The 19,205-nt window shown below is 55.1% G+C and overlaps 1 protein-coding gene across 3 annotated transcripts in view; it reads left to right on the forward strand.

Annotated features, from left to right (window-relative positions):
• The first annotated feature begins 4,623 nt into the window (after positions 1–4,623).
• The window catches only part of CYTH1 (cytohesin 1), a 45,351-nt gene continuing 30,769 nt past the window's right edge, over positions 4,624–19,205 (forward strand). The window contains exons 1-2 of one of the 3 annotated variants that reach the window (XM_030534000.1): positions 4,624–4,675; positions 15,104–15,270. Coding sequence is in view for 1 of the 3 variants with exons in the window: in XM_030533998.1 (XP_030389858.1) it covers positions 15,202–15,274 (73 nt within the window). In the remaining 2 variants the exon portion in view is untranslated. Of the gene's footprint in view, positions 4,676–15,103; positions 15,275–19,205 lie in introns of those variants that run through there. The other 2 variants (XM_030533996.1, XM_030533998.1) reach the window with 2 other exon arrangements.

The raw sequence follows: 19,205 nt of genomic DNA on the forward strand, positions 1-19,205 counted from the left end.
TTGGCAGCAGAACGTTACCCTCCAAAGTCTTCCATCTCACCCATCCTTTTTGTAGGCTTTTGTTTGAATCCAGAGTCTATAGGTCTTGCTGTGTCACGCTGCCTCTGGGTTTTGTGACTGATCACCCAGTCAATTGCAGGTGTGACTTTCAGCCTGGGACCTGGCTTTGATCTTCCTCCTATTGTACCTTTGTTCTTTTCTTTTTAGGGTCGACTCTTCTTACTTTTGTTAGGGCTGTTGTCTGCATCTTCAGCTGTTTGTGTTTGAACTTTATTTCATCAGGACAGGCTGGTGCTGGAGGTTGATTCCATCATCCATACATGCCTCATTCCCACATCTAACCTAAACTAAGAAGATTACAGCAGGGTTTGCAAAAATGAAGGTTGAAGGAAGCTTTTACAAAACAAGAGTGAGCGTTTTAAAATGGAGTTTGAATTACAATATGGCCAACACTGAACAGAAGTTACAATGTAGGCACGTGTAATGAATGGTGAACAGCATTTACAGTACTGAAACAGTGCAAGTCTCAGTGATTTAAGCAGGAATGGGATTGATAGTGAAACTTAAAAGGGTAATTGGCTGAACAGCTATAACTGGTTTATGAATGAATGTTTTCATTCATAAAACTTTACTTATGAAGTTACATTAATAAAGTGAAAAATTCATCAGTTCTACATTGTCCCTCTTGGCTTCACAAAACAGCTGCTTCTTCCCTGCTGCCTCCCCAGTCCATTGGGTAGGGGGGAGGAATTCAGTATTGGATTTGCCATCCTCCTTCTTAGAAACAGCTGCTGGCCTCATTGGCCCCCACTCACTCTTCACTCTGTTTTTCCTCTGCCCACCTCTGTCCCCAGCAATGCACAAACTGCCTTGCTTTGAGGAGTGAGCACTCCTTTGTCTGCATTTCTACTTGCAGAGGCAGGCTGCTTTTGCTACCCTAATGTCATTGCTCCTTTATTAATCATGCTTTTGTGGTAGTGCCCCATGGTGGTAGGCCCTGCACAAATAGTACCAGATACTCCCAATGGGCATGAGGAACAAACAGGAAGAACTGGAAGTCTTAGTCCATAAGCTAAGTTAAGACTTTACTGGCATCACAGAGCCTGGGTGGGATAAATCTCATGAGTGGAATATTAATAGAGGGAAGGACCAATAGGGGAAAAATGGAGGAGGTGGTGTATATATTGCCTTGCTTGGAGGTGAGAAGCAGATCAGCTGAAATCCCTTTTGTAAAAATAAAAGGGAGGAAAAATAGGGGTGACAAAGGATGGATCTACTGTAGCAGCAGTTCTCAACTAGGGGGTCTAAGGCCCCCTGGGGAGCTGTCAGGTTTTAGGGGGTCCTCCAAGCAGGGCTGGCATTAGACTCCAAGCAGGGCTGGCATTAGACTCAGTGGGACCCAGGCAGAAAGCCAAAGCCACAGGGGGCTAATGCTGAAGCCTGAGCAGCTTAGCTTTGCAGGGCCCCCTGTGGTGTGGGGCCCATGCAGTTGCCCTGGCTTTTATATGCAGATAAACAATTGTCGTGACACAGGTAGGCTATTCAGTTTTTATAGCGTGTTGGGGGGGAGCCTCAGAAAGAAAAAGATTGAGAACCGCTGTACTCTAGCACACCAAATCAGGAAGAGGAGATGGCTGAGTCCTTTCTAGAACAAATGACAACTACCCCAAACCCAAGGCTGGGTAGTAATGAGGGACTTTAACCACCCAGAGACCTGCTGGAAAAGTAATACAGCACAATGCAAAATTTCCATAAGTGTTAGAATGTGTAGGGGACAACTTGTTTAGAAAGTCGTAGTAGTACCCAGCTAGACAGCTGGTTCTGACTAACAGAGGAATTGGTAGCAAATCTGAAGATTGAGGCAATTTGGGTGAAAGTGAACATGAAATGAGAGATTTCATGATTCTAAGGAAAGAGCAGAATATGGATAGTGGTCTTCAAAAAAGCAGACTAACAAACTCAGAGAACTGGGGGGTAAGGTCCCCTGGAAAGAGAATTCAAGAAAAAAAGGAGTTCTGGCCGTCTGAGGCACAAAGGAAAGAGGGGAAGAATAGTATGAGGCCAATATGGCTCCTGCAGGAACTCTTAATGACCCGAGAATCCCACAGAAAGTGGAAATGTGAATCCATTGCCCAGGAGGGGTACAACAGAATAGCACAAGCAGGTAAGGACAAAATTGGAATGGGTAAGGCACACAATGAGTTACAGGTAGCAAGCCATCTAAAGGCAATAGGAAGAGATTCTCTAAAGAGATTAGGAGCAAAGGAAAGATATAGGACCATGTAGCCCCTCTACTTCAGTGGGGAAGGAGAGCTAATGATGAATCAAGAAGGCTGAGGTGTCTAATGCCTATTTTGCTTCAATCTTCACTAAAAAGATTAATTATGACCAGATACTTGCTGCAATTAACATGGGGGAAGAAACATGTTAAAGAATATTTAGATTATTCAAGTCATCTTGTAAGGTTGGTGCACAACTAGCTGAAAACTTCTCAGATTTAACAGAATTGGACAGCAAACTACGGTTGTCAACTGGGAGGACATATCTAGCAGGATCCTGCAAGGGTCTGGCTTGGGCCTGGTACTATTCAATATTTTCATTAATGATGCAGATTAGGGTGACCAGATAGCAAGTGTGAAAATTTGATGGGGGGGGGGGTAATAGGAGCCTATATAAGAAAAAGCCCCCAAAATTGGGACTGTCCCTATAAAATCAGGACATCTGGTCACCCTAATGTAGATAATAGAGGGGCAAGTATACTTATAACACTTGCAGATGACACCAAGCTCCAAGGGGTTGCAAGCATGCTGGAGGACAGGATTTGAATTCAAATGACCTTGACAAATTGATCTGAAATCAACAAAATGAAATTCAAAGCCAAGTGCAAAGTACTACACTTAGGAAGGAAAAACCAGCTACAAAACGGGGGAAAGCTGGATAGTGCCACTGAAAAGGATCTGGGGGTTATAGTAGATCCCAAATTGAGTACGAGCCAATGTGATGCAGTTGGGGGGGAAAAGGCTAACCTCATTCTGAGGTGCATTGTAATTGTCCTGATCTACTCAGCACTGGTGAGGCATCAAATGGAGTGTTGTGTCCAGTGCTGGGTGCCAGACTTAAGGAATTATATGGACAAATTGGAGAGTGTCCCCAGAAGAGCAACAAAAGGGTTTAGAAAACCTGACCTAGGGGGAAAGGTTAAAAAACGGGGCCTGTTTAGTCTGGAGAAAAGATGACGGAGGGATCTGATAGTCTCAAATCTGTTAAGAGCTTACTGTCCTTCCTCTGCAGTTCAGATTGTATCATCTCAAGCTTTCACGCTGCCCCAATGATTTGAGAATGGCGATGTCAGTTGTTCAGAGACTAGAAGAATCCCCTCTCCTATACACCTCCTCAGCTTCTCTTATTTTATTTTCCATTTATTCATTCAGCTCTGCTGGCTGAGCTTTTAACTTCCATGTCTCATTCACAGAGTCTTGTTGCAGAATTGTTCTTGTACTGATGTCTCATTCTGGCTGAATTCTCTTCTTTAATTTTTTCCTCTCTTCAGTCTCCATGTATTCTTCTCTCTCAGTTCTTTTCACTCCTGCTGTCGGCCTGGCTGCACCCACACTTGCTGCTTTTAGAAATAGCCTTTGCTCTTCCCTATCGTCCAGCACTATCTTTAATTCTTCAGCTCTGTGGCTGGTCTGTAGCTTGAAATGAGCCTTCACTGCTGTACCTGGGGGCCAGCTCTGTGCTGGCAGAAGAGCCGCTATTTCTTCATGCGTGGGGCTCTCTGTCTGCTGTAGGGTGAACACTTAGTTGCTGGGCTGGGCTGGGCTGGGGGGGTGCCTATGCCATAACTACCTGGCTGAGTCTGCCTAGCTCCACTGGTGCAGCTTTCTCCCTCCAGTCATGCTGCTGAAAAGGACCACAGAGAAGCTGGTGCTGGTGCCACACCTGATGTCTGGTAGTTGATAAACCCTGTAACTGGAAAGTGGCACTTTAAATGGGAGGCTTCTAGAGCCTTTTGGCCATCTGGGTACAAGCCCCCAGCACCCCCAAAGCCTTCAGACAAAATGAATTCAGCTCACAATACTCCAGGGAGACAGGTTGGGGCTGAACATTATCCACACTATAGGAGTGGGGAAAGAGAGGCAGTGATGAAATGACTTGAGATCATATGAAGAGTCAGGTGGATCTGGGAATGGAACCCAGGAGTCCTGGCTCCCCCCATCCCTAGACCCCCCCAGAGCTGGGGAGAGAACCCAGGAGTCCTGGCTCCCCCCATCCCTAGACCCCCACCCCCAGAGCTGGGGAAAGAACCCAGGAGTCCTGGCTCCCCCAATCCCTAGACCCCCCCCTCCTCTCCCAGAGCTGGGGAGAGAACCCAGGAGTCCTGGCTCCCCCCATCCCTAGACCCCCCCCCCCAGAGCTGGGGAGAGAACCCAGGAGCCTGCGCACGCGCACACTCGCTCTCCCCGGCTCTCCGCTCCGCCCCGCCCAGCTCCGGTATCACGTGGTCCCAGCCCATGGCCGCTCCCAGCTCGGCTTCAGAGGCCGCGCCCAGCCGGTGAGCTCCGCCCCCAGGTGGGCGGGGTCGGGGAGGGAGCGAGCGCGGGGAGCGGCAGCCGGCAGAGGCAGCCGGGGGCGGCGGCGGCGGCGGGCAGCATGGAGGAGGAGAGCGTCTGCGGTGAGCGCGGGGCCCGGGAGGGGGCGCTGTGGGGACAGCTCCCCTGGGGCGGGGCTGGGGTCACCTGTCCGCTGGGCACTGCTAGGGCTGGGGGGGCAGTGCGGGGCTGGGGGAAGTGGGGGGGCAGTGCTGGGCTATGGGGGGCTGGGGGAAGTGGGGGGGCAGTGCTGGGCTATGGGGGGCTGGGGGAAGTGGGGGGGCAGTGCTGGGCTATGGGGGGCTGGGGGAAGTGGGGGGGCAGTGCTGGGCTATGGGGGGCTGGGGCAGTGCTGGGCTGTGGGGGGCTGGGGGAAGTGGGGGGGCAGTGCTGGGCTATGGGGGGCTGGGGCAGTGCTGGGCTGTGGGGGGCTGCGGGAGGTGGGGTGGAGGGTGCAGTGCCGGGGTGTTGGGGGGGACACCTGCCTGGTGGGACACTGCTGGGGCAGATGGGGTGGGGGGCTGGGGCAGTGCTAGGCTGTGGGGGGCTGGGGCTGGGGCAGTGCTGGGCTGGGGGAGGTGGGGTGGAGGGGCTGGGGCAGTGCTGGGCTATGGGGGGCTGGGGGAAGTGGGGGGCAGTGCTGGGCTATGGGGGGCTGGGGGAAGTGGGGGGGCAGTGCTGGGCTGTGGGGGGCTGGGGCAGTGCTGGGGCTGGTGCAGTGCTGGGGGAGGTGGGGTGGAGGGGGCAGTGCCGGGGTGTTGGGGGGGACACCTGCCTGGTGCGACACTGCTGGGGCAGATGGGGCTGGGGCAGTGCTAGGCTGTGGGGGGCAGGGGGACTGGAGGGCAGTGAGAGGGAGGGTGTCCCCCAGGGTGGAGAGCCAGGTGAGGATCGCATTACTGGGCTTGGGAAGAGCGGTGTGTGGGGCGGACTGGAGGGCAGCTGCAGGAGCAGATGCTGTAGGCTGTTCTCTGTCGGTCACCCCTCCTGGGGGTGGGTGGCTGGGCAGGGCAGGGCAGGGCTCTCTGTGTCTGAGGTCTGACGCTGCCACTCAACAGCTGGGCACATGGGCTCTCACCAGGCACCAGGTGCGTTTTCTCTCTGTGGCTGCATTTGATGCTTCTTGCTGTTTCCTGTTGCTGCAAGTGATCGCCTGGGTCCTTTCCTCTGGCAAAGTGCTAAGCATGGGGGCAGGCACATAGTGGAGTGTGGGGAGTTCAGAGCTATGCTTGGGTGGGATGTGGGCACTGCTAAAGCTGCTCCCCGGTCACCCCCGGCAGGCCGGTCACCCAGCTCTGCTGGTGCTAAATCCTAAACTGCAGTTCTGGGTGCATGGAGCAGATGCCCTCAGTTCTGTGGCCGTGGGCTCTGGTCACAGAAATGGTTGTGTCTGATGGGCATGATCTGATATGCTGCTTAAACCCTGGCTAAGCTGAAAGGTGGGTCACGCAATGGGGAGTGAGAGGACCTGTCCCAGGGGACTTGGCTGTTTAAATGAGGAATGTGTAGCTTGCAGTGGGCTACAGGCAGGGGGAGAACAGATGCCAAGATGGCCTGGGAGGGGTGGAGGTTAAGAATGAAAACACCTAGAATTGGTTGAGGAGAGGGAGGCTGGGGGTATAATCAATGTGCTCAGCCTATTGTGGATTTGGGTGTAATGTTCCTAGTAACCTGAACTACCAAGAGGAGTTTGGACCTGAACTCTCCAAAGCTGTGAAATGCAGGATTTGAGCAGACAACTGCTCCCAGTGCTCCCCAGCAGGCCTGTATGTTGTGGGAGCTGATGGTGTGCACTGACACCAGGGAGATGAGCTGCCATGCCTAGAGGTGCTTAGGTGAGGTGAGGATGGAGCAGCAGCGCTAACTGAGCAGCTTCTCTTTGCTTCAGTTGCCTGCTCACTTCACTTCCGGACAGGGTGTGCTGTTGTGAGCTTGCAGTTTTAATTCAAGTTTTCGTGGAGTACAGCCTGAGAGGGAAATCCCCCCCCCCCCCCCCGGCTCTTTTCTAGTTAAAGGACTTGTTTTTTAAATCCAAATTCTCTCTTGGCTGGCATCTCTCTGCAACTTCCCTGCAGCAAGTCAGTAAATTAATATGTATGACCCAGTTATCAGCATGAACCCAAGCTTCCCGCTAACAACTCCAACACAGACCTGCTTAAATTATCCTCTTACGCTGCTGCAACATCTTTCGTCCTACAGACTGCTCCAGGATTTCTTAACCCTTTGGAGGCAATTGCACTTGGATATCTTTGGCCTTTCAGATTTGGGGGCATGGAGTGAACTGGCTGGAGCTCTGTAATGATGATGGCTAGACTCCTCGATTCACTTGGTTTGAGTGTTATGAAGTTCACATCTCGGGTAGCTTGGACTTCCCTGGTAAGTCACTGGGGCCTGGTGTTGATGTCCCAGGCCTTGCCTGAATGTGTTGATGGGGTCGCTGTTCTCAACTCCCTGTGTAGATGACTCTCTTGGTGGGAGTGGCTAGATAACAAACAGCTGTGTGTGCGCCTGTGTCTACACACCTGCTAGTGTTGCTTTTGTTCCTAACTCATTCATGGAAATGGCTGCTGTGCTTGGAGTCTCATGCGGCTTCTGTTGTAGTCCTGAGTGCCTTGTCTGGTGAAAGCAAAATGGTGCTGACCTCAGCCAGAGTGCACTGGAAGTGCGGGATTAGTGCTGCAGTGGTGGTCTCTTTCAGGCAAGTGGCAGGCTGCCCATCCTTGTTCTGAATGTTATTAGGATCTGTGAATTCTAACCAGGGCAGCGTTGCTGCTTACCATGTGCATGGAGAAGGACCCAGAGTTCTTGTTTGGCTGGTGCAGCTGCATGCACAGGGAGTTACCTGTGCTGCTGGTGACTGTCAGTGGTTCTCAGGAGGCAGCTGATGGAAAACCCCAGTGTTCATGGGACAGTGCCCCCATGCACCCCAAAACTGCTCAGGGATTCTTGTACCTCAAGTGCCCCACTGGGACTGTGGCGGTGACCCCATCGGACGTGTTCTGTATTCAGAAGCTCCGGAGTCTCACTCCGAGACTGACTTTCCTCCTGGTTTCTGTGCCTGGTAGGTGGCCTGGAGGCTGAGGAATTCTGCATCGATGCACCATCCCCAGGGGCATGTAATGACTTTCTGAGCATAGACTAGGCTGTGCCAGCGGGCTGTGGAGAGGAGCAGGACTGAGCATGCTCTGCCTGCCCTCTGCGGGCTGAGTAATCGACCAGTTCACATTACTGCTGCTCTGTAGCTTTTCTTTCTATCCAAAGATCTGGGCAGAAACTCAGTCTGCCCTACAAAGCGTCCTGCCCATTCTAGCAGCTGTCAGGAACGTGCTAAGCCAGGCAGGGCTGGGTGATCTGTATTGCAGCAAGGGGCAGAGAGTCCATGGCCTGGCTAGTGTGTTCCAATCCTGGGACATGGCAAGGCAGCAGGCAAGGTGTCCCCAACATGCATGACTGGGTTTGTTCAGCAGATTTAACGTGAGCCTGCTGCTAACAAACAGGTGCCCTTGTGGGACTGCTGGGTGCTGTTCTGTGCCAGCTGCTTACACTGCTTAAGAAATGCTCCCTTGGTTTATTTGCTTATAGGGAAGCCAACTATTCCAGGTTGTGCATGTGAGTTGTGTCCATCTGCTAGGCCAGGTTGGGGGGTGAGCCAAGAGGTGTGCAAGGGTGTCGTACCCAGGGTTATAACTTCCCATCCACATGCAGTCTCTGGTCTGCAATGGAAGGAATTATCGAGGGAGGCTTTGGAGTGTGCATCTCGGCAGGTTTGACTACTTCCTGGTATTCCCACTCACAGTGTGCTGTGCTGGGTTCTTGCAGGAGGGAAGGATGAGGAGACCCAAGAGATAGGGCTAAAATTAAGCTGCCTCTGATCTTTTTTGGCTGTCACTTCAGAGAGCGTCCTCCAGGGAGCAGTCTCAGCAGCACCTGCCCTGCTCCCACCCAGGCTATGTCTAGATTATCTGCATCATGTCCTGGGAACAGAGAGAGAAACTGCTGTTTGTGTTCATGAAACCAAGCCCACATCCTGTGCAGCTGCTGTTCACACCCCTTTGGTCTGTTACCCCACATGTGGGCCCGGCTGGCTTGTGTGTGCGTATCTCTCAGTTCCTTTTCTGTCATCTCAGGGTTGGGTCAATGGCTCTCCTCTCTGCCCTAGCAGCTCTGGCTGGGGCTGGTGCTTCATGATATGATGACTGTCAGTTTCAGCATCACTGGTAGCTTCTGACTGGCTCTCAAAATAAACCAAGAAACCAGCCAAAATCTATACTTTTGAACATTACCAACAGAATATGTGATTTCAGGCTGGAGGAATGTAACTAGACCTCCCGTCACTCTCACCTGGCTGTCCTTCTCTAAGGGCTCCCATGTGACCAGCCCTTTGTGCTATGAATCCTCTGTCCCAGTGCAGCCAGCACCGCCTGAAGTGAGCTCTGAGCTTGGCTGTGTCTGACACAGCGGAACAGTAGGTTTCAGATTGCCTTGTCACACAGATCTGATACAACTATAGCTTCCCGTCCCCTGGGCTTCAGGACTTCCCTCACTGCTTCACCTGCTCTGCATTCAGCTGATGCTTCTGAATGCTAACTGAATTTAAACTCTCAGCCAATGCTCCGCAAAGCCTTCCAGGGTGGGAGCTGGGTTTGAATTTCATAGTGTCTGTTGAACTGAACTTCTTGCAAACAGCAGCTGCCAGACAGCACCCCCTTGCAGCTGATCACTGCCACGTGCTGTGCACAATGTAATCACACTCTAGGCAAATAAGAGACCTGGGCTAGGTAGTGCAACTGCCCAGCTCCTCCAGAATTAACCTCTGGCTGCAGGCTCTGTCACTTCTAATATAGCGAACACTTTACATTTAATTCCCAGCTCTCTCAGGGCCTTCCTTGGCCTCTGCAGCTGGACCCCTGGTACTTTAATGTCTCTGGGCAGGTTGGTCCAGGCCAGTACTTAATGGGCAGTCTCCATGGTGCACCTTGGTGTTGGGGACAGTGGTGCTGGTGAGTCAGCAGGTGGTGATCTTCCTTGGGAGTTAGTACTCACCCTGTGGTGCTCCAGGGGCTGGTTTGGTAAGATGTGAAACTGAGATCCTGACTGACCCTTGTGGTGCTTACAGTGTGGTGAGAGGTTGCAAGGGGCCACAGACCTGGCCAAAAAAACCCTGTAAAAATCCAGCCAGGTTGCTGACGGCCACGCTTTGCTGGTTTACCAAGGCGGCTACTCCCAGATGATGATATATCCCAGGATAGTGGTCTGTAGGAGTCCAGTTTTCTTGAGCCAGAGTTGTCTACCACAGCACCAGGGCCAAACTCCCATGGGCTAATTCTGTTCTGCCTTCCTAAGCTGCCCCAGCAATTCCAGGCCAGTATGAGGCTGCTCTTCCTGTTTGAAATCATTGTGCAGTATAGCAGAGAGCTGCCACATTGCATCCCAGAAGTGCCTGCATTTTGATGATGAGAGAGTTGATCCCCATGTGTTTACATTTTGGTTTAGTTTGGAAAGCATTGGATTTCTCGGGACATTTTCTTCTCTCTAGAGGCCCCTCAGCACAGGCACTAGCAAAGCAGCCCGTGGAGCTGGAGAGTACAGAGCCAGATTTTTCTTGTGGCAGGTGACAGGGTTTTGTGTGGCCAGAGGCTGAGCAGGGACACCTCATTGCACCAGAGCTTGCAGATTGGTTGCTAGCCTAGCCAGCCAGTATGGTAAGTGGCTCACCACTAGCTCTCTAGTCCACAGCTAGCTGAGGAGCCCAGCACCCTCGAGTTTTCTCTGCCGCCTGTGTCTGTCTCAAATGCGAGGTGGTTTGCAGCCTAAAGCTGGGACATCCCGGTCTGTCTGCTGTGCCAGCGGCTCTTTGTGCTGCTTGGCGAGTGAGTTAACATGGCAGGCTTAGTGCCAGGGCCCTTGTGGTAAGCGGGCCCTCTGCTGTGGTGGAGACAGGCTGCACCTTTGCCTGGGGACACTTTTCACTAGGGCCCTCTTGTTCCTAAAGGATAGTGCAGGGCAGGAAGGGCCCCTCTCTGGCCAGGCAGGGATCTGTGTCCTGGCCCCTTGCGAGTGGAGTGATTCTGCTGATGCTGTACTTCTTCCTCACTGCACATGTGGTGTGTGACCTTCCCCCAGCTGCCTGCTCAGCAGAGAGCAAATCCCTGGGTCAGCAGCGGGTGGCATGGATGTGTCTCTGGGACCATTGAGAGAGCTCAGAGAAGTGAATCACATTCACTCAAGGACTCAGAGCTGAACCCCTGTGGTTTAGCTGGGCAACGGGGCTAACAGCAGGGAAAAGTCTGCAGGGGGTACTGGCACCTGTGCCAGGTGTAAGTAACTAGGAATGTTGCTCTGCTGGCAGTTAATCGGGAAGTCTAGAGCTGTGCAGAGATATCTCTCTGTCTTTAAATCTAACTAAAGAATTGGGAGGAGAAGGAAATCAGGGCTGAGCAGTGGGTGCTGGGCTGGGCCATCGGAGAGCAGAGGGGACTCAGCAGGGCTGTTCTGCTGGATGTACTGACTTGTTGGCAGTAGGAGCCAGAACTGGCCCACAGCCTGTGGGTGCCAGGGCAATGGACGCTCCTGGCAGGGGATTGGCAGGTAGCTGTAGTCCTGCTGCACTCTGGGGTTAGTGACAGTTTGGGCTGGGGTGATGAAGGGATTTCTGTAAGAGGGGCTGGGGGTGGGGAGCCCAGGCCTGGGAGCAGGGTGACGCTGCAGGAGCTGATGGAGAATAATTCAAAGGCACTTCTTGCGCTGGGAAACCTGAGCCTTTTCCTGGAGGACAGCAGAGGTAGCAGCCCCACACCTCACTGAGGTGCAACGTTCCCATCCTTTCTGGGCTCTTCCCGGCAATCATGTTGACTGCAGCTCTGTGACAGGGTGTACAGCAGCAGCATGAAAGTCTGTTAAGGCCTCACCCACAAGCCCCAGCCAGCCACTGGGCCTCCTCTGTAGCCAGCGATCCTGAGCAGGTTTAGCATTTCTCCTGCGGCAGAGCTTAGAGGCCTGCACCAGCGTGGGTCCTGTGTGCAGCCTGGCAGCCCTACCCCAAAGAGCTCCAGGGGAGTGGGACGTGCCGGAGGGGCACGCTTGGAGCAGGAGCAATGGAGAGCCAGGGTTGTGAGAGAGGCCGCGGCGCATGGGGAGGGGGCATGCAGCCAGGGTGCCAGGTGGTGGACCCAGAGGGTGCCCATCAGTACAGCTTGGTTCTCCTTCATCTGGCTTAGCGTCATCTCTTCTTAGCGCAGGCTGTGCTAGATCTAGTGAAACAGGAAAACTCACCCAGGCTCCTTCCGTGCTGCTGGCTAGGGGTGAGCTGGGGCCAGGCACAGGGCTTGCTGGTGTCTCCCTTCAGCAGTGCCAGCCCCGCATCCACCCGAGTGCCGCTGGGGGGCCCTGCACTGGCCATTCATAGCACCGAAGGGGGAGCAGGAGCCCAGTCATCCCTGAGTGGCCCGTGGCAGCTCTTGCTGATTAGCATGGAGTCATTCGAACTTGCTTCCCTGCTTAGGGAGCCCTGAGCAGCCCAGCAGCTCCAGCTTTTCTCCGCCCGCCCCCCGTGGGAGCCCATGCGGGCCAGGCAGCACCGCTACCTCAGCATTCTGCAGGTTAAAGCCATGGGTGCCACTGGGTGGCCAGAGTGCTGTGAGCCTCACCAGTGTATGTGGGCTTCTCGAGATCCTACCCAGCTTCCCGGACATGTGGAGAGCTGCCGGTCAGTGCCAGGCCTGCTGCACTGCTGGACCTGCGACCCCCTCCCTGCCCGCAATGGGAGGGGCTCACTGGGGTTGCAGGCATTTCTAATCCCAGCTGCTGAGTCCCTGAATCGTTTGAGCCCCACTGAAATCTCAGCAGGGGCCCTGGGCATCTCCCAGCCTATGGGAAGTTTGCCATCTTCTCTCTCCCCTTCCAGCCCTGAGCTTCTGGAACCCTGAATCCGGGAAACCATGGCGTCTTCTCCCCCTATAAACTGATCACACAGCCGTAGCCGCCCAGCGCCCCAGCAGTGCCCTGCAGAGCTGAGTCCTTCCCCAGGCCTGTGGCAGTCGCTGACTGTGAGCACGTCATGGGCCAGGCGGGCCACAGCCAGGACCCTGGGATCTGGAGCAGCAGCACCGAGTTTTATTGGTTTAGATAAAACCCACTGTGCACATTGGCTCCTGCTGCTTACTGTGAATTAAAAGGTTTTCACTGTCTTGCACTTCCAGTGTCTCATGGGGTCCTGTACTGGGGGTTTTTGTTTGGGTTTGTGGGAGAAGCCCATTAGCTGGATGTTTCTTCTAATAAAATCAACCATTGAAATAGCTGAGAGGTAAATCTAGCCTGTTATCTGTAGGATTCAGAGTAACCATGTGCTGACTCCAGTGTGGCCAGTGCATGTCTCGTGGAGCTGTCTTTTCAGGCTGCCTACAGACTCAGACAGGCATCACTGCACCAACTTTGCTTGGGTCACATCCGAAGGGTTTGTCTGGACCTATCAAAGGCCAGACGTATCTTGTACAGTGGGTGCTTGCTTTCTGGAGCCAGGTTTTATAGCACGGTTAGAGGGGGAATGCAGGACATTGTTGGGTCAGGCCCGCTGGAGTTGGGGTGAAGTTCACATCATTTTTCTTCCAAAATGCCCCAGGCCAGGACTTTTGCTCAGAGAAATGTTGGCAGGTGGGAAACGAGCTGGTGCCCAGTGCACAGGACACATCTCTCTGCCTTGGCTGAAGGAAGGAAGCTCGGGGTGTCTATCTGTGAGGTACAAATCTGTCCTGATTTCATACCAGCTGGGAGCTTCCCTGGCACATAGGGATGTTCCTGCTGCAGCAGGATTTCCTCTGGTGGCTGACACTGGGCCTCGGTCAAGATGCTGAGAAGACTATGTATGCTCCATCGCTGGCCCGAGTATCGTGAGCACAGCGCAGCTTCCTCTGTGCTTGGCTCCTTCCTTGGCTTGAGCGTTTGCCTTGGAGCTGCTGGTGATGCTCAGGGTCAAGGGTCAGCCATGTGGCAATGGCAGTGCTGTCCACTGGGGAAGTGAAAGCATGTGGAAATCAGAGGGTCAGGCCTGTAAGCCAGGACAGCGGCATGCAGCCCACACTGCTGTTCCTGGGAACAGTCGTTTTCCCCGGGTCTGTACAATCAGTTGCGCCATTTGTCTCTTGCTAAGAGCCTCCCTGAAGGCCAAACTCCTGGCCCAAGTGCCCATGGGATGACCTCCCAGAGGTTCCCCCACAGCTGGTGCTCCTTCCCCTCTGATGTCTCTGCCAGGGAGCTCCTGGCTGCCCCTTCCGCTCCTGACTCTTCTAGCTGGACTGCAGTGTGGTGGGCTGAGATTTCTGTTGCTTGGTGGATTCTGGATGCAGGGGCAGCTCCGGGCCCCGGCCTTTGATTCAGAGCTGGTTGCTTAGTGCCTTGGTGCTGCAGCAGCTGGTTAGCTCTGAGGGGTGGCATCTGTCTGAACTGCCTAGGCTGCACCGTGATGCTCCCGGCGGGCTCTGACAACAGAGCAGCAGCCAGCTCCGGTGTCTGGAGGGGGAAACGCACCCCACCCCATTGGTTGTCTCTTTGGGGCACATGTGGAGCAGCAGCTGCAGGGGCCTGAGGGGCTCAGGTGTGGACGAGGGGGACAGGTGGCCAGGGCTGCAAGGTACTGAGGGCTTAGGAAAAGAGGTGATGGTGAAGCAGGCAGCATCTGTCTTTCCAGCTCTGCTGCTGTCCAGCCTTCCAGCTTGGGCTGAAGCTCCTAGGCCTGGCCTCTGTGGCTGGGTCTGAGCTGCCTCCGGACTCTCCCAGCTGCACACTGCATGGGCAGTTCAACTCAGCTGTCCCAGGGCAAGATGCTTATGAGCGAAGGATTTACGTCGGGCATTACCCAGCCAGAGCCCAGGTCTAACTAGCAGGGAGGCACGTGTGGGGCGTCGGGTTCAGAGGGGCTGGGCAGACATTCTCCCTCCCTCTGCCCATGCGAGATGCTCCAGTCAGGCTGAGCCAGTGGGTCAGAGTCTGGGGAGCATCCTCCTGCTGCAGCTGGTGCACGTCATGCTGTTGGCTGCCCTCGGTGGGGCTGGAGGGGAGCTCGCCACACCCTCCTCATGCTCTTCCCACCTCCATCACTTCAGCCTGTGTGCGTTGTAGTTTTTTATGCACCTTCCCTTTATGCAGTGGTGGTTGCTATGCAACCACCGGGCTCACTGGATGCTTAAGGCTCTAAATACAGAAGGCAAAAACTGACCTAGAAATCCCCCCGCCCCCCTGGGGGCAGGAGGGTGGGCTGGAGCTGATAGGCTGGGGAAACTAAGGGGAAGTTCCCCAACTAACTGTCCTCTAAGTGGCTTTGAGCCCCCCCAGCCGTGACTGCAGGAGCAGCAGCTGGGTTAGTTCTCAGGCGGGGAGCTGGGATTGGCTGGCCTCCTGTGCGTGGGCTTCCTCAGCTGGAGCTTCCAGGTGCCAGATAATCAGTTCCTCCTGCCGGAGCCAGACCGGGGAACCCTCTGTCTGTCTGTCTCCCTCCCACTCCCTCCTTGGTGCTGCAGAGCCAGGGCTCTGGCCATCCCTTTTCTGGCAGGTGCGCTGCCTGGCCTGAAGTGGGCACCTGCTGGGCCTGGCTGTTCCTGCCCACTGACATCGGAGTATGGGGACGGTCAGCGAGCTTTGTGCCTCGAGTTTCCAAGCCTTCCTGTGCCCCTCTGCAATCACCAAGGCAGGTATGCACTTTACCTTCCCCCTCTCCCTGTGCAAGGTGCAGGCAGCTGGGGGAGCAGGCAGGATCTCTGGCTCCTGGGAAGCCCTTAGCTGCCTGCTGCTCTGTGCCCTTGTGGCTCTCGCTGACTGTAGTGCATGGAGAGCTCACGTTCCCTTCGCTGCCTGTATGTGCTGCTGGATCCTGACCTTTTCCTGGGAGCTCCTGGCAGTGCTGCTGTGGTGCCAAGCTGTCCCTGCCAGGGGGGCATGGGGTCACCGGGGGGCTCGTATAGCTCCACCCCGTCACATGGGTGCTGTGTGTGGTGCCCAGGACAGTGATTGGCTTGTGAGGAGAGTGCCAGGAGTCTGTGACTGCTGCAGCCCCTCAGAGGGTCTGGACAGGCCCAGGGTTCCTCCCAAGCAGCGCTCAGCATGTGTGCGCAGCGGTGGCATGGCCACTCCGTGCTGCCATCCTCGGGGGCCTCACCTCAGGATGGATCTGGCTGCTTCTCAGCCCCTGTGGGGGGTGAGGCTGTTCTGCTGCCAAGCGCGGGAATTATCACGAGTTTTGGAGGAACTGCTGGGTGAAGTGTCCTTGGCTAAACCACAGAAGCCAAATGCAGTGCAGTGCTGAGACTGCCTGTTTCCATTGCTCTTTCGCACGAAGCCTCTGGGGTAGCACGCAAAGAGAGTGCAGGCAACTCTTGGTCCCAGTTGCTGAAGTCTCCGGATTCTTGGTCTTGTCGTGGAGCGAGGGGGTGGGGAAGGATCTTGTAGGGCATTTGGCAGTGTCTGGCATCAGCTGTGTGGATGAGGGGTGGGGGACCGGGCTGTAAGAGGTGGCACTGTGTGCAGAGCTCCCATATACTGGGTGCATTTGATACCAAGCAGCTTTCACGTCTCTAGGCTGGCAGTGGAGTACAAGGTGTACAGGAAATAGGCCTGTCAGGGTCCTGCTTACTGCTGAGCTGTGGGGCATGCCTCAGCCTGGCTCTGACCTGCTTCCAACTGGGCCCGTCTGGAACATTGTGGGGTCAGCTCTGTGCTATGTGTAGGGGACATAGTGCCTGCAATGGGCCACGCATCCCAGGACGCTGACTGTGGGCCAGAACAGACCTGCCTGCAAATTGGGCCCCATGCTGGCATCTCGTGGCCGTCATTCCCCTCTGCTGGTTCCCTAGGGCATAGCTGTACCTGGTGAGAGTCCCTGGGCCCGTCTGGGGCACAGACCTGAGAGTGGCATGAGTTTGAGGAGCCATCCCTGGGCTCCCCCTTCAGTGGGCGGGGGCAGGGACCAGCTGCTGGGGACGGCTCTCTGACCCCCTCGGATGTGTCCCCGTGTGCCTGCAGTGTCCAGCTGCTGGCCGCAGTGCTCCAGGTCAAGAAGAAAGAGTCAAAGGCCCACTGGACATCAGTCTGTGATTCCACGAGGGGGCTGAGGAGGGAAGACAACAGCCCTGCTGCTGAGGGGCAGAGACGGCTCCCTGGGCAGCACTGGCTGCTCCGGTGCCCACCCTCCTGGGAGCATTACTGATGCAGAGGTGTCTGCGGAGGCTGATTTCCCGTTCAGCTGGCCTGAAAGGGGCGCTCTAGCTGATTGTCACTAGCTGGGAGCAATGGATCTGCCCCATGCCCCCTCGGCCCCCTGCCTCCACCCCTCTCCTGTGCCAGAACCAGACAGGTGGAGGCTCCCTGCTCAGCCGCCAGTGTCTTGCAGTTTGCAGAGGACAAGGTGAGAGGTTATCAGACAGGAGCAGGGAGGCAGGTACATGCTAGGCACCAGCTGGGGGGGAGCAGGGGAGGGGGAGCATGGCTGACAGGTGGGGCCCACAGTTCCCTGCCATCCTATCCCTCGGTTCCCCCCTATCCTGACCCACAGCCTCCTGGGCTTTCTGCAGCTCTGCCGGCACCCCCGAATCATCACCAAAGTTCACCTGTGTTTCCAGGCAGGTGTGTGCTGTGCCTGGCCATAACAGGCTAGATTCCTGTCCCTTCAGGCAGGTGGGGGGGGGGGTCTTCAGGGAGTCGGCTGGTGCTTTAAGCCCAGGTAGCTCCTTTGACTCTGTTTCCCACATCGGTCACTGCCAGGCTCCAGGTGAGGGCTGCTGCCTGGGGAGGCCTGCTTGTAAATGGGCCTAGCTGGGGTTTAGTGCAGGCATTGGAGGTGGGGGGCCAGGGCAGGGATCCCGCAGCTGCACTGCCATTCCTGCCCTCGTGTTGTTTGGGGAGATGCAGCTCATGTGATGGCCCCTCTGCTCTGCCCCGCCCCAGTGGACGGAAGGGGGTTCTCGCTTGGAGGGAACTGGGGAGCCTGCAACCAGAGCGCTGAGTGAGCCAGTGTCCATGGTAACGGGTCTTCTGCTCAGCCGGGAGGTTGCGGGCAAAGAGCTGCTGCTTCTCCTGATCGACCTGGGCAGGGACTCGGGCTGTGGGTGAAGAGGAGTGAGGGTGACTGAGGCCTGGCTGCCCATGGCTGGGGGTTACTCCATATGGCAGCTGAGGAACCTGAGCCAGCCTGGCTGCAGGAGGGACCCAGGCAGTGTCTGGCTGCATGCCCCTGGTGCTGCCCCCATCCGCAGGGGGCCTCTGGCTGCACCCTGTGGGAATAGCTCACTCTGATGTAACCCTGGGACGTGCGCATCGCGCAGTGAAAACAGGATGTGGTGGCCCTATGCCCGCAGTGCTGAGGCAGCAGGCAGAGGTGGGAGGTGGGGCAGGAAGTTCCCCTGCAATGGCTGGGAGGCCTGAGTGCTCCTGAGCCGGCATCGGGGAGCAGCCAGTGGGGAGTGGGACTTCTGTGTGCTGGTGCCCGGCCTTGGCGCAGAGCAGCAGCTAAATCCTCCCTTTGCCACGTGTGGTCTTGGCCACCGAGCTCCCCGTTCCTCTGCACCCTCCTTGTCCCATGGTGCTCCGAGACAGGTGCAGGCAGGACTCGCCCAGGTGTCTGGGGACTGGGAAGACCCTAGAAGATCATAGAATCATAGAATATCATGGTTGGAAGGAACCTCAGGAGGTCATCTAGTCCCACCCCCTGCTCAAAGCAGGACCAATCCCCAACTAAATCATCCAAGCCAGGCCTTTGTCAAGCCTGACCTTAAAAACCTCTAAGGATTGTGATTCCACCACCTCCCTAGGTAACCCATTCCAGTGCTTCACCACTCTCTGAGTGAAATAGTTTTTCCTAATATCCAACCTAAACCTCCTCCACTGCAACTTGAGACTATTGCTTCTTGTTCTGTGATCTGCTACCACTGAGAACAGTCTAGATCCATCCACTTTGGAACCCCCTTTCAGGTAGTTGAAAGCAGCTGTCAAATCCCCCTCATTCTTCTCTTCTGCAGACTAAACAATCCCATTTCCCTCAGCTTCTCTTCATAAGTCATGTGCTCCAGCCCCTGAATCATTTTTGTTGCCCTCCGCTGGACTCTGTCCAATTTTTCCACATCCGTCTTGTAATGTGGGGCCCAAACTGGACACAGTACTCCAGATGAGGCCTCACCAATGCTGAATAGAGGGGAATGATCAGGTCCCTCAATCTGCTGGCAATGCCCCAATACAGCCCAAAATGCTGTTAGCCTTCTTGGCAACAAGGGCACACTGTTGACTCAAATCCAGCTTCTTGTCCACAGTAACCCCTAGGTCTTTTTCTGCAGATCTGCTGCCTAGCCACTCAGTCCCTAGTCTGTGGCAGTGAATGGGATTCTTCTGTCCTAAGTGCAGGACTCTGCACTTGTCCTTGTTGAATCTCATCAGGTTTATTTTGGCCCAATCCTCTAATTTGTCTAGGTCTCTCTGTATCCTACCCCTACCCTCCAGCAAATGTACCAGGGAAAGGAGAGGCCAAGCCCTGCTGCACTCCCTCCCGTCAGCCGCTCGCAGGGTGTCACAGGTTCAGTTCCACTCTCCCAACAAATGGCTCCCGCAAACCCTGTTGGCCCTGGCCAGTCCTAGTGC

The sequence above is a fragment of the Gopherus evgoodei genome, chromosome 15 (assembly GCF_007399415.2).
Source record: "Gopherus evgoodei ecotype Sinaloan lineage chromosome 15, rGopEvg1_v1.p, whole genome shotgun sequence".
In the NCBI taxonomy this organism is placed as follows: domain Eukaryota; kingdom Metazoa; phylum Chordata; order Testudines; family Testudinidae; genus Gopherus; species Gopherus evgoodei.